The following is a 14365-nucleotide window of genomic DNA, read 5'->3' on the forward strand; positions in this document are numbered from 1 at the left end:
CCTAGACTGATCCTGAAGAGGAAAGAACAGCTGCCCAGAAAAGCAGTGAAGCGCGATTAGAGCTTTGCATTTAACATGCATCCTGGAGACTTTAGTTTTGAACTCTCATAGAAGCTTGTTCACAGTAAACAAGAATTTCATGTCTGATAATATCCTTCAGTTATTCATAGTATGATAATTTCATAGTCTAATGCATAAAATTGTTAGTGCCAGCTTTGATTATGTAAAAACTTGACTGATAATGCATTTTGTAAGATGAATAAATGATTATCTTATAATAACAGGTGCATTTATTCTAGTTGAAACTGGAATCCAAGTGAATTTAAAGTTTTAATATTCAACCCAAATTAAAAAGCTCATAACAATTACTTAATTTTTAGTTTTAAAATAGCAGTTTTAATATTTTTATTCACGTCTAAACCTACTTTATCATTAATTATGTATTATAGTTAGCCTGAAAATCCCTGTAAGACTGAAGAAGTTATTGATGTCTTCTACATAAAAAGAAATGTATGAGTTTTTTTTTACCAGTTGTTTGGTTTGGAAGCAGAATTTATTAATAGTACAAATAATTCATCTGAAGCAAGTAGCAAGGTACTTCCTATGAAAAGTGGCAGTGTCTGAAAGAATGACAGCAACCATAGTGTTCTTTTTGAGCAGGGCTTCGGCTCTGACATTGAACAGAATAATTCCATTTACCATCCCCTTGACTTTATGTTGTCAAATATTTTACTTCTACATAGATTACAAAACCCATAATTCAGTGTTGTTATTTTTACTGTAATCAGTTGTCTTTTAACAAAATTAAGCTAAGTTAAAAAGATAGTCTTTATATTCACCTACATACTTATTTATAATTCTCTTCATGTCTTCCTATAAATTCTAGTTTCTATCCCTATTCATTTCCCTTCAGCCTGAGGAACTTTCTTTTGCCTTTCTTGTGTTGCATGTCTGCTGGCAATACATTCTCTTAGCTCTAATTTATCTATGTTTTTATCTTACTCGGTTTTAAAGGATAGTTTGGCTGGATATAAAATTCAGAATGTGACAAATAACAAAATTACTGACAAGTGTTTTTGATCCTGTCACAGTTGGTTTTGTTCTTTGTTAGGACAGTTCTGTTTCCATTTATTTCACTCACACATGGCCCTTACTCTGTGGCATGGTTCTTACTCCTAAACATGGCCTTTGTGGACACTAAATGCTGAGGTTATCAGTGAGGTCTGCACTGTGACTAGACTGCAAATCCAGTGTCACCTCGTGTATGTTCAGCTCTCGTTCCAGCAGCAGCCACTTTTCCCCAGACTTACAAGTGCCTGCATATGTACAGCCCAGGGCTCAGCTCAGGACTTGTGAGTGATCCTTGTACAGACTGGTAGAACCTCCTCTACATAACTCTCTCCTCTCCAGGATCCTGCTCTGCAAATTTTGACCTCTTTGGCATCTCCAAGTCCAGTCTTTACCCCTCAGTTCACTAAGACCATTATGCTCATTTGGACTCAGCTTCTTGTGCTGTGATCCAAAAAGTGCATTGAGGCAGAAAGCCAAGTGAATATGGGGTTCCCAGGGTGATGCCCCCTGCCATGCCCTTCAAGGATTACATTTTTGTGTTACTTACTGTCTGGAGCCTGAAAACTGTTTCCTCATACATTTAGTCCAGTTTAATGGTTGTTTATGGTGGGAAGGCAAAGTCCAGTACCAGTTACTCTGTTACGGTTCAAAACAGAAGTCTGGGCTTAGGTTTTGATGAAGTAAATCTTGGCAGGCATTGATGCCACTTGGCCAGCCCATGAATTGATAGCAGTCTTTCCAGGACAGATTTTTGCTGAATAGCAAGGTTGGAGTTACGCCAACCAAGCCCAACTGCCCATCTCCAGCTGGAGCCTCCCCTCTGTGCTGTCTGGCTCCAGTGGCACACAAGGATGCCAGGAAATCTTGACCATCCCAATGCCATTTAAAAATGACAAAAATACGTATTTGTGATGATTGGGTCATCAAGGAAAGATAAAATCATACTCCTTGCAGTCTGTTGATTGTATCATAGATTTATATAATAGGCTTTAGACAGATTTTCATCAGAAGTAGTTAACATGGTTTCAGTGCATAAAAGGAAATCTACACTTATTACAGAGAATGCACCTACTTAGTATAGTTCACTTTTCAGGGATGATGAATATTAAAACATCTGATCATAATTCAAAGCATGTAAAACACTATAATGTACATCATCACAATTTAATCATCACAGGCAGCCTAAGAGGAAGTTAGAAATGACAGTTTTTTTATTCCTATTTTACAGTTGGGGAACCTGAAGTTCTAAATAAGCAACTGGTTTTCAAAATCACATGGCAGTTGAAGGACTTGGAACTTAACCATAGGCAGTCTAACTCTAAATGCTGTGCTTTTTCTGCTCCGTTATCCCGCCTTTCTTGGCATTTGTGGTTTTCTCAATGCCCATTAATGACATTATCACCCAGTCTGTCCCCCAAGCCAGAAAATGCTGTCTCACTCGGCTTCAGTTTTCAGTAGATCATCTGGCTGCCATGCAGAGCAGACAGGGGAGAGGGTGATATTTGAAGCAGAGAGAAAGTGTAGGAGGCGTGATGGAGAGAGGGATGGATTTGGTTTGTATTAAATATTTTAAAGATAGTCAACAGAGCTTGCTGATGGATTGGATGAGAAGGATAAGAGAAAGAGAAATATCAAGGATGGTTCTATTTTATTTTGAGCACATCTAAGGATAGTGGCTAGTCTCCTTGCCACCAGCCGTTATCTTCCTTGGAAATGTAACCGTGTTGCTTTCTCTCACTCTCCAGCTTTAAAACCTCCATCAGCTTTCTGTTCTTTGTGTGTGGAGAAAACATAGACCACTAACCTCCACTGCTTAGTTACTAGCCCTCGGTTCCTTTCTGTGGATATCTAATGTTATTTGATAGTGCCTATCTCATGGGACAGCAGTCAGGTAAATGAGGTTAATACCTAAAAAGGTCTTGACTTAACACCTGACACAGATAAACTCAGTAAGTAATAACTCCGTTACTGATATGAAAACTAAACTTTTTTAGTTTGACATACAAGACCCTGTACATAAAATCATGTCTTATTCCATGTTTTTATCTCTGGCACCTGCTGGGGCACCTGTAGCAGAGTGAGAATGCACTAGTGGTGATATGAATGTGTGTGTTCAGGTATGGAGTGGCCTTCGCCTTTGTAGTAGACAATCCAGTGATTATGTGGAGGCTTCCCAGACCAGGAGGGACCATGGACCTTTGAAAACTGGGCAACAGAAGTATCACTGGGTAATTCAAAGATTTTTTTCAAAAGGTTTATTCAGGATTAATTCATTTTTGACTAACGGTTTACTTCATACTGTTACCACAGTCTGCAAATGTGTTTCTTTGGAAACCATTTGTAAGAAGCTGATCTTTACCTAACATAAGCATAAATTCACATTTAATAAGGATTCCAAATAGTGAGCCAGTCAAATGACATCAGAAAATTCTGACATTGTGAAGTTACCTTAAGAAAAGGTAGTATAACAGTGTGTAAATGTATTTAGTAGCACGATTACACACTTACTGTACATGAAATGGGGTAGCATAGGGAGTGGCAGCACAGACTGAAGGCAAATGCTTGGTCTACTGTTGACTAGCTGGGTGACTTTAGGCAAGTTGCTTAGCCTTTCTGCTTCAACGTCCACATCTATAAGCTATAAGAATAAATGAATTAATAGACATAAAGTACCGAATAGTGCCTGGCACAGAATAGGTGCTCGTATATTACGTACTATTTCATAATGTAAATCTTTGGAAAAAAGATCTGTACATGCAAATGCACACCTGACATCTGCTTGCATGTGTAGGAAAAAAAGACCAGCAGGAAATGTCAGCAGTGGTTTTCTCTGGATATAGAATTACTGAAAAAAAAAGGTTTTATAATATATTTTTATGTTTCTTTTATCAAGAGCAACCATATATATTCAATTTCTTAAAAATTATCAGGCACACAATATTTCCAGTAGCCTTTCTTCCTCACTGCTCGGGCCTGCCATCTTCCCCAGCTGAAATTCACGTAAGCCCTGCACCTGCAGGCTCTACATAGGTAGAAAGGCGTAAAATTAGAATCTGGAGGAGGAAAACAAGAATGGAAAAGTTACTCACATGAAGATCCTCCTTTGTTCCCCTGAATCATTCTGTGTACCCTGATTTCTTTAAGATCCTAAGCATCTGCGCCTCTGCATATATTCATCAGCAGAAAATTTACATATATATGTATATTGTAGGATTTTTGTGTCATCCAATTGTGGCCTCAGCTGAGGTTTTTTTTTTTCTGACAAATGTTTCATTCTTGTATTGGTAAAACAGGAATCTTCCTTTATGAAGCCATGTTTTCCTCATGCAGGGAGTTTGCCTGGCGTGATCCCGAGCTGCCTGAAGTCATTCACATGCTGCAGCACCAGTTCCCGTCGGTTCAGGCAAATGCGGCAGCCTACCTGCAGCACCTGTGCTTTGGCGACAACAAAGTGAAGATGGAGGTACAGGACCAGCGGCCGGGATGCCGGCGTCGGCGGGGTGGGGATAGAGCAGTGCCTTTCCCTTTAGCCTCTGCGTGCTTAAGAAATGACCAGATGCAATCTAGAGACCCCTTTAAAGGGGTATTTTGATACTAGTTACTCTTTTATTCTTTTTAGTTAAGAACTATTCATTTCCGCATTTCTCAGGGAAAACTAGGAGGAGTGTATTTCTTGGAGTGCGTTTAGCATTTTCAAATCTTTTGTCCTTTCATTAGCTTATTTACAAAACATAAAACAAGATCAACTTAACTTGCATTTTTAAAGTATTTCCTAAAACTCTATTACATAAAAATTACTGTGTGTACTAGTGAGCACACATGTATTTTATGAGATACTGGTCAAAATCGGTGCCAGCAGACAATTAAAGTTACAGAGGATTTATAACTGTTACTAATACTGAACATGTATGAATATTCTATTTCAGATTTTAAGGTTTCTTGGCATTTGTAGAAACACAGTCACTGATTTAACACTTTAGGCTTTTTTCTCCCTGCAGTGTCACATAGAACATTAGGGGTTTTCATCACTTTAATATTCAGAACAACACACAGTTATAGACCTAAAGGTGGATGCAGGAAATAAAGCACAGAAATATTCTCATAATGTACTAATAAAGTGACACATAGAAGAAGATTGAGGGAGAATAGCCTGGGGAAACAATTCTGAAAACCAAATGGCTCCAGTAAAAACACCTTCCTGTGTTGTCTTTGACCCCGTGTACAGCTTTGTTGTGTGTTTGTTGGTTTCCCTCGGAGGTGACAGCATAACCCCTGCGTGCGCTCAGAGGGTTGGAGTATGGCCGTGCTCCCTGCACGTGACCTTTAATCCATCTCGATCTCCCTTCCCTTCTTTAAGCCATGAACCCATTATAAGAGATTCATCTTGGAGCATGTCCTTAAAAATTTATAAAATGTGTTATTTAGAATAAAAAGTAACCTTTTGAAATGACCTGGAGTTGTCTGTTTTCCACGATCTTTCCCTCACAGACATTTGTTTGATCTCTGATTTGATTCATCACGTGTCACTTAGTCCTGGTCCCTGATACTTTCTGTTCTAGGTGTGCAGGTTAGGGGGAATCAAGCATCTGGTCGACCTTTTGGACCACAGAGTTTTAGAAGTTCAGAAGAATGCTTGTGGTGCCCTCCGAAACCTTGTTTTTGGCAAGTCTACAGATGAAAATAAAATAGCGATGAAGAATGTCGGTGGGATACCTGCCTTGTTGCGACTGCTGAGAAAATCTGTTGATGCAGAAGTAAGAGAGCTGGTCACAGGTGGGTAAAAAATGCGATCTTGTCTCAAAGGAAATGTTGAAAACCATCTGTCTAGACTCTGCCCTTGTACAGTGGTGTTATGAAGGACTTGGAGGTTCTAGCTAAGAAGTGATGATACAGCGCTCGCAACTGACACAGGCTGCGTGTGAGTTAATCTGATGACTCAGGTCTTGTAGTGCTACAGAGTCATCTCTACTAGTGTCATTTACTGTATCTGCTAATGCGTAAGTATAACAGATGTCTTGTTCACAGATGGCTGAATACGTCATTGTTTATTACATATTCTTGTTTTAAACAGACTGGATCCCCTTCATTATGAAAACAAACTGTACTTAGTGGATTGGCTACCTTCCCCTCTGTTCGGCCAGAATCTGAATACCTGTTAGTAACTCAGATGCTTTTCTAGGTACTGGAGGCATAGAGATGAAAGAACTCAGTAGCACTTTGACTCTGAAGGAACACAAGTGGTTCGGTGAATGTCAGTGAAAAGTGCAGGCACCAGGACTCAGTAGATGTTGCGTTGGGAGCACAGTGGATGGGCAGGGAAGTTCCCTATCACTGTGAAACCAGAGCTGTCCTAAAGGATGAGGCATTAGCTGGGTAGGCAGGAGAAACATTTGCAATCACAAGCAGAGGCTCAGAGACAGCATGGGATACGGGGTGGGAGCTACCGGCAGGAGGAGGATGCTAAAGGACACAAGACCACATAGAAACACAGGCCTGGTTTGGGGAACTCGTGTGAGGGTTGTGCCCCACGCTCAGTGGGAGTGGCTACAGGACATGGCATGGCCGGTTTGGTCTTTTAAATGCACCCTTCCAGCAGGCAGCGGATCAGGGATTGATTTGAAATAGAGGAGCCTGGCAACTGGGAGGCCTACAAGGAGGTCAGGAATCTAGAGATAGCAGCTTGAACTCTAACAGCGGTAGAAAGAAGGGTGGGCAGTGGAGAAGAGGGAGCTGTGGGAGAAATACTTCACAGCCAGAGCATGATGGTTCAATGTGGGGAGTGAGATTCCCAGAGGAACCAAATGATGCTTTTTCTTGAGGTCAAGATGAAAGAACTATTCTGCAAGAGGGTGAATTAATGACCCTTTTATAATTAGGGGGGAATACCGAGTGTTCATTAGGAAAACAGTTAAATAAATGACAGTATGTCTGCACAGTGAAACCACATGTAAGGGTTAAAATAAGTGCATTAGAGTTATCTGTAGCAACAGATAAATCTTTAGAAACATTTGGAGAATGATAAGCCCAGCATGATACTGTGGTGTAAGTTTTAAATATTCAGGTTGAGGCCATAGTTTATTTTTTGATACAGGCACATGCAATAAAGGTAAAATTTTTCACTGGTATGCTAAAAGACAGATACAGGGTGGTGGTTACCTTTTCAAGGTGCAGATGGAGAAAGGGGGATTGGTGGTTATAATTTAGTCTGTTTCTTTAAAAAAGAAAGAGAAATCTGAAACAAATAAGACAATGTTAATATAGTTGACCCTTGAACAACGTGGGGGTTGGGGGTGCCAGCGCTCTGTCTAAGTAGTTCCTCTGTATCCTGGTTCCACACCCATGGGTTCAGCCAACCACCAGGGGTGCAGTTCTGTGTATTTACTATGGAAAACAATCCCCGTGTAAGTGGGCCTGTGCAGTTCAAACCCCTATTGCTCAAAGGTCAACTGTATTTAGCAAAGCTAGGGGTGGTGGTTGGACACCTGGGTGTTTGTTTTATATTTGCTATGCTATTTTTCATGCTTGAGATACTTAATTTTTAAAAATTTTAACAACAATTTTGTGGAAATTAATCCCGTTCTCCACTGGCTTCCAGTGTGAAATCAGAGCTGTGGTTCTGTCAGCTGTAATTCAGTGACAGTTGGGAATGTAGCAGACCATCTCAAATCTAATATTTAATTAAGGGGAATCAGCTTTCTTTTTTTAAAATATTTTATTTATTTATTGTTGTATTTATTTTATTTTGTTAGCGGGGGAGGCAATTAGGTTTATTTTTAGAGGAGGTACTGGGAATTGAACCCAGGACCTCGTGCATGCTAAGCATGCACTCTACCGCTTGAGCTATACCCTCTCTTAAGGGGAATCAGCTTTCTTATAAGGTATTCATGTTCAAAAGAAGTACACCATACTTCAAATAAGGTATGAAATTTACATACTAAAAGTAAATACACTTTATGTATAATCTTAAACTCCAGAATGGATTGTCTGCCCCAGTGTAGTTTGAATATTAATGCTTTAACACATCTAAATTACATATTGATTTCTTAGTATGTACTCCCTGTTTCTAAAATGCTTTTAAGGCATTAGACTCTCTCACACCAAAAAATAAATGATTTACATTTACATACATAAGTATTCTGTGTGTGTGTATAAAATGAAATTAGAAAAAGCTAAATAGAATTAAGGAAAAAAGATTATAGACATATCCATTCTGGAAGTTGACACAATCCCTGTGATTACACCCCAACATTTGTCTTAAGCTCCCTGTTAGGGAGACACAGAGAAGACAGTCTGTGAGCGCTTTCTTCCCTCGCTTGATGTTTCTTTCCCATCACTTTGAACTTCCTGTGTAACATTGGAGTTTTCTCCCAGTAACACACCCGTGCAGCCAGCAAGGCTGCAGAGTGATGTGTACCAGCTCCCCGAGGGGTCTGCGGCAATCCAGGGACAACCTGACCTTGGAAGCACAGCCTCTCCTCAGACTTGGTTCTCGTTTAACTAGGCAGATCTATCACAACTTGTTTCATACATCCTTACCGTGAGCTTTTTTTGCTTCTTCTGTCATAATTTCTCAAAGGAGGAGTAAGTCTTAGCTGGATTTTTGTTTCTGAGGTTTTATCCTTGGGAGAAAGTGTTACAGTGCCTTTCCTGAATTGAGCTCAAGGAATTTGTGTGATTTAGTAATAAACAAGAAGTAAAGTGCATGAAAGTTCGGTGATTTCCTTTTCATTTTAGAATAAATCAGATTAATTAGAAGTAGAGCCAGACTTGATACTAAGGGCTTTCATGCACTTATTTACCAGGTGCATACTCTGAATGTGAGAGCTGATTTAGATGCTTTACTCCATATTTCATCCTTTCTGTGTGGGTACAGTACTAAGTTGCTGAGAGCACAAGATGTTTTAAGACATGGACCTTGACCTTGAAAGGTGGATGTGAGTTTTCCTAATTGAAAAAGCTACTCCCCTAATTGTATCACTTCCAGTGTAAAACTAGCAACAAACTCTGATATTTCTTTTTTGGAAACAACTGCCAGTACCTTTTAGGCTTTTTTTGAAGTATTTTGTGGGCCTTACTTACAGGGTAGGGAATATTAAGAACTGCTTTATAACTCTGTACTTTTACCTCTAACGATTTACACTGATATGTGGACTGATTGCTTATGAAATGCTCTCTCCAAAACTAGTCTTTGCTTTGGAATGGGAGTTGTAAAAATATATAAAGGAATTAGACTAGAATACTTCAGAATTGAGTTTCCAGTTTCAAAATGCTAAATGTCAGCCCAAGTTTGATTTGTATATAAACATTACCTACCTGATATGAAATTACCAAGTCATGATATAAATCTAGCAGAGTTGCTTGGGGCAGGGGTGGTGGGGTGTGTATTACATGTATACATATATTTATAGTTTAAAATTTATGGAGACATGAAAAATTATTCACATTTCTCAATTCCAGAATATAGTGGTACCAGCTTTAACTGATAACCAGTAATATTTTAAGAGCAACTAATCCCTTGATATGTTTTAAAGAATGACAACATCAAGAAATCCCTGAGAAGCTGTCTTTAAATCGTAGAATCACAAGGTTGGAGGGGACCTCAAAATTCATTTTGCCCAATCAGCCATCCAATTTATGAAGCCCTTGTACAGCTTTCACACACAAGTAGCCACCCCACCCACCATGTGCTTGAATCCACAGGGACGGGAGCCCATTACTTCATGGGGTTAAGACTAAGCAGCAGGTTATCCAGAAAGCAGCAAGAAAACACTGCATATGACTTGAGAAGGCAAGAAGATAAGCCCTCAGGAGCGCATTTTGCCTAGGGGTAGCCCCGTTAGTCCTAAATCCAGCCTCCCAGACATCTCACCAGTAAAGTGTGTCCCAATCTGAACCATTTTCAGCAAACCATGTCTGCTGCACACGTGGGCAGCAGCCACCCATCTCCTAGAAGACCCCTTTGAAAAACAGAACATTATCCTTCCAAATTTTAATGCTCTACCAGCATCTCCACAAAATACTATGGCCCTGGCCAACCTTGAGGCTGCTTGGCCTTGGTAGGTTTGGCCTAAGAGTTCTTCTGTGTAAATTGTAGTCAGCTTAGGATCATGAAACGTTAGAGCATGATGAACTGTTGTGTTCAAAATAATGTATTATTTGAAGAAGTTACACTTCCCTTGAAACTAGATATTCTGTTGTTCTTAATATTAAGTAATTCAACCTAATTATTAATCCAAAGCCTTTTCTTCTAGTCTCCTTTGTTTCAGTTCGGCAGTTTTAATGTACTTAAATGAAGAAATTTTAGCCATTCTTTTAAAAAGATGCCTTTAAATGCTTTAAAGGTAATAACTGCCCAGGGCCTGCATTTTTGGCCACATCTTTATTTGCAGGGGGAAAAAAAGAAAAAATACTTTTGGCCAAGTATATTTTCCCAAGACAATATGCCTGTCATTGTTAATTAAAATAGTTCTCTAATGTGTAACATGATTCTTGTGTTTTCTTCATTGTGTTGAACACTTTCCAGGTTGAAACCTAATGAGCTTTTCTTCCAGTAATTGCTGATATGTATAGGTGCTTGGGTGAGTTTTTTTATTATCAAGATACTTTCTGCCTTTATTGTGCTGAAACCTGAAAGCTGCAAGAAGTATGGTTGTTCCCCAGTTGGGTTATAAAACGAATGTCTGCTAGGCCACAAACTATGGATGGAAAGCAGGAACATCTTGTCACTAGAAAAGATGTGTTGAACTCATTTGTTCAAGATAATTAAATAGTGCTTCTAAGCTACAATATATGAGTTTCAAGTTATTGAGCATCCTGAAAGCATCATTTTTTTAAACTGTAGAAATTGAAGATATCACATCGAATCTGGAGGCGTGCCTTTTAATGTACCAGATGTCCCAAAATTTATCACACTTCTGTTGCCCCCATTAACACTGGTGTTAAATACCAGAAAGTAGCCTTTGAATAATAATGGACTTTGTTTAAATGACTGCTATATTCACATTCCTTCCAGTTTAGCAAGTGATTATTCATCCATATGGCTAAGTAAAATATTTCCACATTGTTTATTTTAAAATTTTTGGATGCCAGTGATGGCTTCCAGACGCTATGAAGGACATGAAATTAGGCATATTGCCTTCCTGATCATTAGCTCCATATTTCTAATTAGACAGTAAATTAGTAAGAACATGATAGTCATGCGCCAATGAAGGGTAGATGGGCCAGGCGAAAGTTTAGCAAACAGCAGGACGTCCTATAAAGAGCCAGAGCTTAACAGGCACGCATTCAGCCCTTTGGACTGTTACGTGCCATAACAGGATGAAATAATTAGTAAACGTGTCCCCTTGGCCTAATTACTGTGCCTTCAGAACAGTCATTTATTCTCTGGTCCAGAGAGGAGTTGGCCTACTATTTTCTGTCCTGCTTTTTGTGGGCCCGCAGAGCTGTCAGGAGCTGCCCGGGTAGTTTTCAGAAATCCAGCAACACCTCCTCCCAGTTCCCAGCCCAAGTCAGTAGGAGCCTTACCACTGGCCCACTTTGTAAAATAATAGCAACAGAAACGTGCACTCTTACTTACTGAACATCACCAACCAGAAAAATTAGTAATGAGAAATAAAATGACAAAGGTTTTATTGGTAATAAGACAAAAATAGTTTTTGATAAATGGGACAACTCTTAATTCAAAGTCATACAATTTGGAGCTGGAAAAGGCCCTTAAGGAATCTTCTATTCTGCCCCCTGTATTACGAGATGAGAAACTGGGGTGCAGAGAGATTGAGTCCCGAGGCTGGGTTCCCGACATGCAGGCTGGAGCCCTCCCTTCCTTGCCCCTGCTCATGCTGGCCCAGCCCCAGGCCACCAAGAAGTGCAAGGCAGCCCTGAGATCTGGGGGTGCAAATGCCCGTTTTCACCTGTCATTTCCCTTATTCTTTCAAATTACCACTAAAAAGGGAAAAGAAAAAAATTGCCACAGTATCTCCTTTACTCCCAGAATTTCACCTAGGAGTATAGAAGAGTATTGTTGAACTTGGTCATTAGCACAGCAACCGCAAACTACACATGAAATGTGATTTTAGTCTTGTGAATATTTCAAGATTTATAGTCAGAGGGTGAAAAGATTCAACCTTTTCAGGGGAATGTGACTTCCTGTTCTGTGTGCAGGCCTCTGAATGCCGAGCAAGATGAGGTGGTAGAGTTCCCTGTAGAATTCAGGTGCTCAGACTGGGCAGGGTGGGGTTCCTCAGCGCAGGACAGGCCCCACAGTAACACTCCCTCAGGGCACGTCAGTGTGAGAAAGATGACAAAATTCTTAAAAAAGATGCCCAAGAGACCCCGCCCAGGTCCCTCAGGGACTTTGCAGTTTCTGAGTCTGTCTGATGTCCAGGGCTTAGGGCTGGAGGCATTTCTGTCTCTAAGCTGCTTCTGCTGGGACCAGACAGCCAGGGGGCCTTTAATGCAGTTGCAAATGAAGAAGCCCGTGCCTGGAACACACAAAAGTCAGCTGTGGAACCTACAGTTTCAAGGATGTTTCCCAGGGAAATCTCTGTGATAGTGTAAATGGCCCAGAGACCGAAGTGGCCTGATGAACAGCCAGGGTGGCCGGACCACTGCCCGCGCTGCCACCTCTGCATCAGAGTGGTTCCCTCAGGAGGATGTCCCCTCATGTGACCTGCTCGCATTTGTAACCTCGCCTTCACAGAGAGAATCATCCTTTACGTCCCTTCTGGACAGTTCTCAGTCAGCATTCTTAACTGTAAGCTGATTTATTTTTGGTGGAAATACCTTTCCAGGGAACGTAGGACTGTATGCCTACATGATGTCATTAATTCCCCCAGACCTACCCATGAAGTTGGGAAATTACCTAGATAAGAAAGAACATGGTGAAATGCAAATGTGAATCTTTAGAAACTGATAGATCTTTTCAAAGATGCTGTGATCCACCTTTGTACCTGAAAAGTCACAGAAACACAGACTAACCCTTGTGTTCTTTAAAGACTCTAAAGGTCTATCATCTGTGTGCTTCGGCTAGGGAAAAGTTTAAACAGAAGGAGCAGCCCCCTTCAAATTGAATATGTAGCCTGGGCCCCCACCGTGGGCAGCGTCTGCGGCTAGCACGGGTCTTCAGTCCCACACAGCCCCTTCCTGGGCAGCCTCCTTCCCGCAGATCAGCTGAGCCCTCATTCGCAGCTGCTGTGGAAACCAGAGGTCATGGGCACAGTGTCCACAGCTGGGCCTGAGCTGGCCTTCCCATGCCTGGGATGGAGTATGCGTCAGCTGTGCAGGTGAACAAGGCACGCCCACCAGGCCTCCCTGTGGGACCCAGCCCTCGGGGCAGCTGCCCACCACTCAGGAGGCCAGCCCTGCCAGCCAGCCAGCGGGTAGCAGAGCCTAGCCTGGGGCGGAGGTGCAGGGAGAAGAAATCCCGGAGGCGCGCCGGTAGGCCAGGACCAGGACTGCATGAGATGGTAGGGTCTTGGGAACCCTGGGAATGATTATACACTACCATGGCTTGTTTTCCTCGGAGCTTATCCAGAGAAAGACATTCCTATAATTGAAGACAGTACTTTTGTCCCACTCTTAACAATAATTGCTTTCTCATTGTTTCAATTTCTTTTCAGTTTCGTAATTTATTCAGAGCATTCTAGTCCTGGTGGAAAGTTTGAGTCACTTACCTAAAGCCACAAATGACAGACACTTCTTCTCATGCTACTTTTTTCTCACGCAACCCCCTCTTCATTTATTTCCTCGTATCTGTTAAGGGCACCATGTACTCACATGCGCCAAGCTGTTGGCTCATCTTTGACGTCCCCGTCAGCTTGCATCAGGCTCCAGATTCTCATCACAGGCACTCTTCCTTCCTCTTTGCCTTCGCATCCCCTCCACACTCCTTCAGGTCCTCATCACATGCTCCTTAAACTGCTGTCTTGGAACATAGGCTGTGCCCCTCTCCTGGTCTGTCAGCCTCTTCGGCATCCCTGGGATTACTCCTGTCCCTCCTGCATTCCACACCCGCCAGTCCGGACCTGCAGCCCCTGTCCCCGCCTCCCCTTCTGGACCCACCGCAGCCTCAAGCTTCCCCTTCTCCTGCTCCTTCCCAGCCGGGAGGGCACCCCCTGCCCTGTCCGCTTCTCCCTGGCCTCTGCCCCTTCCCTTCCAGCTCAAATGCTGTGGTCCCCAGTTCTATACTGAGGCAGAGGTTCCCCTGCTCAGAAAAACATCCTTAGAGAGGCAGCATGGTATCAGGAGTGAGTATGGGCTTTGGAGTCAGATCAGCTTGCTTCCTTCCGGCTCTGTG

The 14365-nt window shown here is 41.6% G+C and overlaps 1 protein-coding gene across 12 annotated transcripts in view; it reads left to right on the forward strand.

Moving 5' to 3' along the window:
- Nucleotides 1–14365, forward strand: part of PKP4 (plakophilin 4) — a 210803-nt gene that overhangs the window by 167689 nt on the left and 28749 nt on the right. For all 12 annotated transcript variants that reach the window (XM_072961006.1, XM_072961011.1, XM_072961008.1 and 9 more), the window contains 2 exons: nucleotides 4406–4534; nucleotides 5631–5844. In XM_072961006.1, the coding sequence (XP_072817107.1) occupies nucleotides 4406–4534; nucleotides 5631–5844 (343 nt within the window). The remainder of the gene's footprint in view (nucleotides 1–4405; nucleotides 4535–5630; nucleotides 5845–14365) is intronic.

The sequence above is a fragment of the Vicugna pacos genome, chromosome 5 (genome assembly GCF_048564905.1).
Source record: "Vicugna pacos chromosome 5, VicPac4, whole genome shotgun sequence".
In the NCBI taxonomy this organism is placed as follows: domain Eukaryota; kingdom Metazoa; phylum Chordata; class Mammalia; order Artiodactyla; family Camelidae; genus Vicugna; species Vicugna pacos.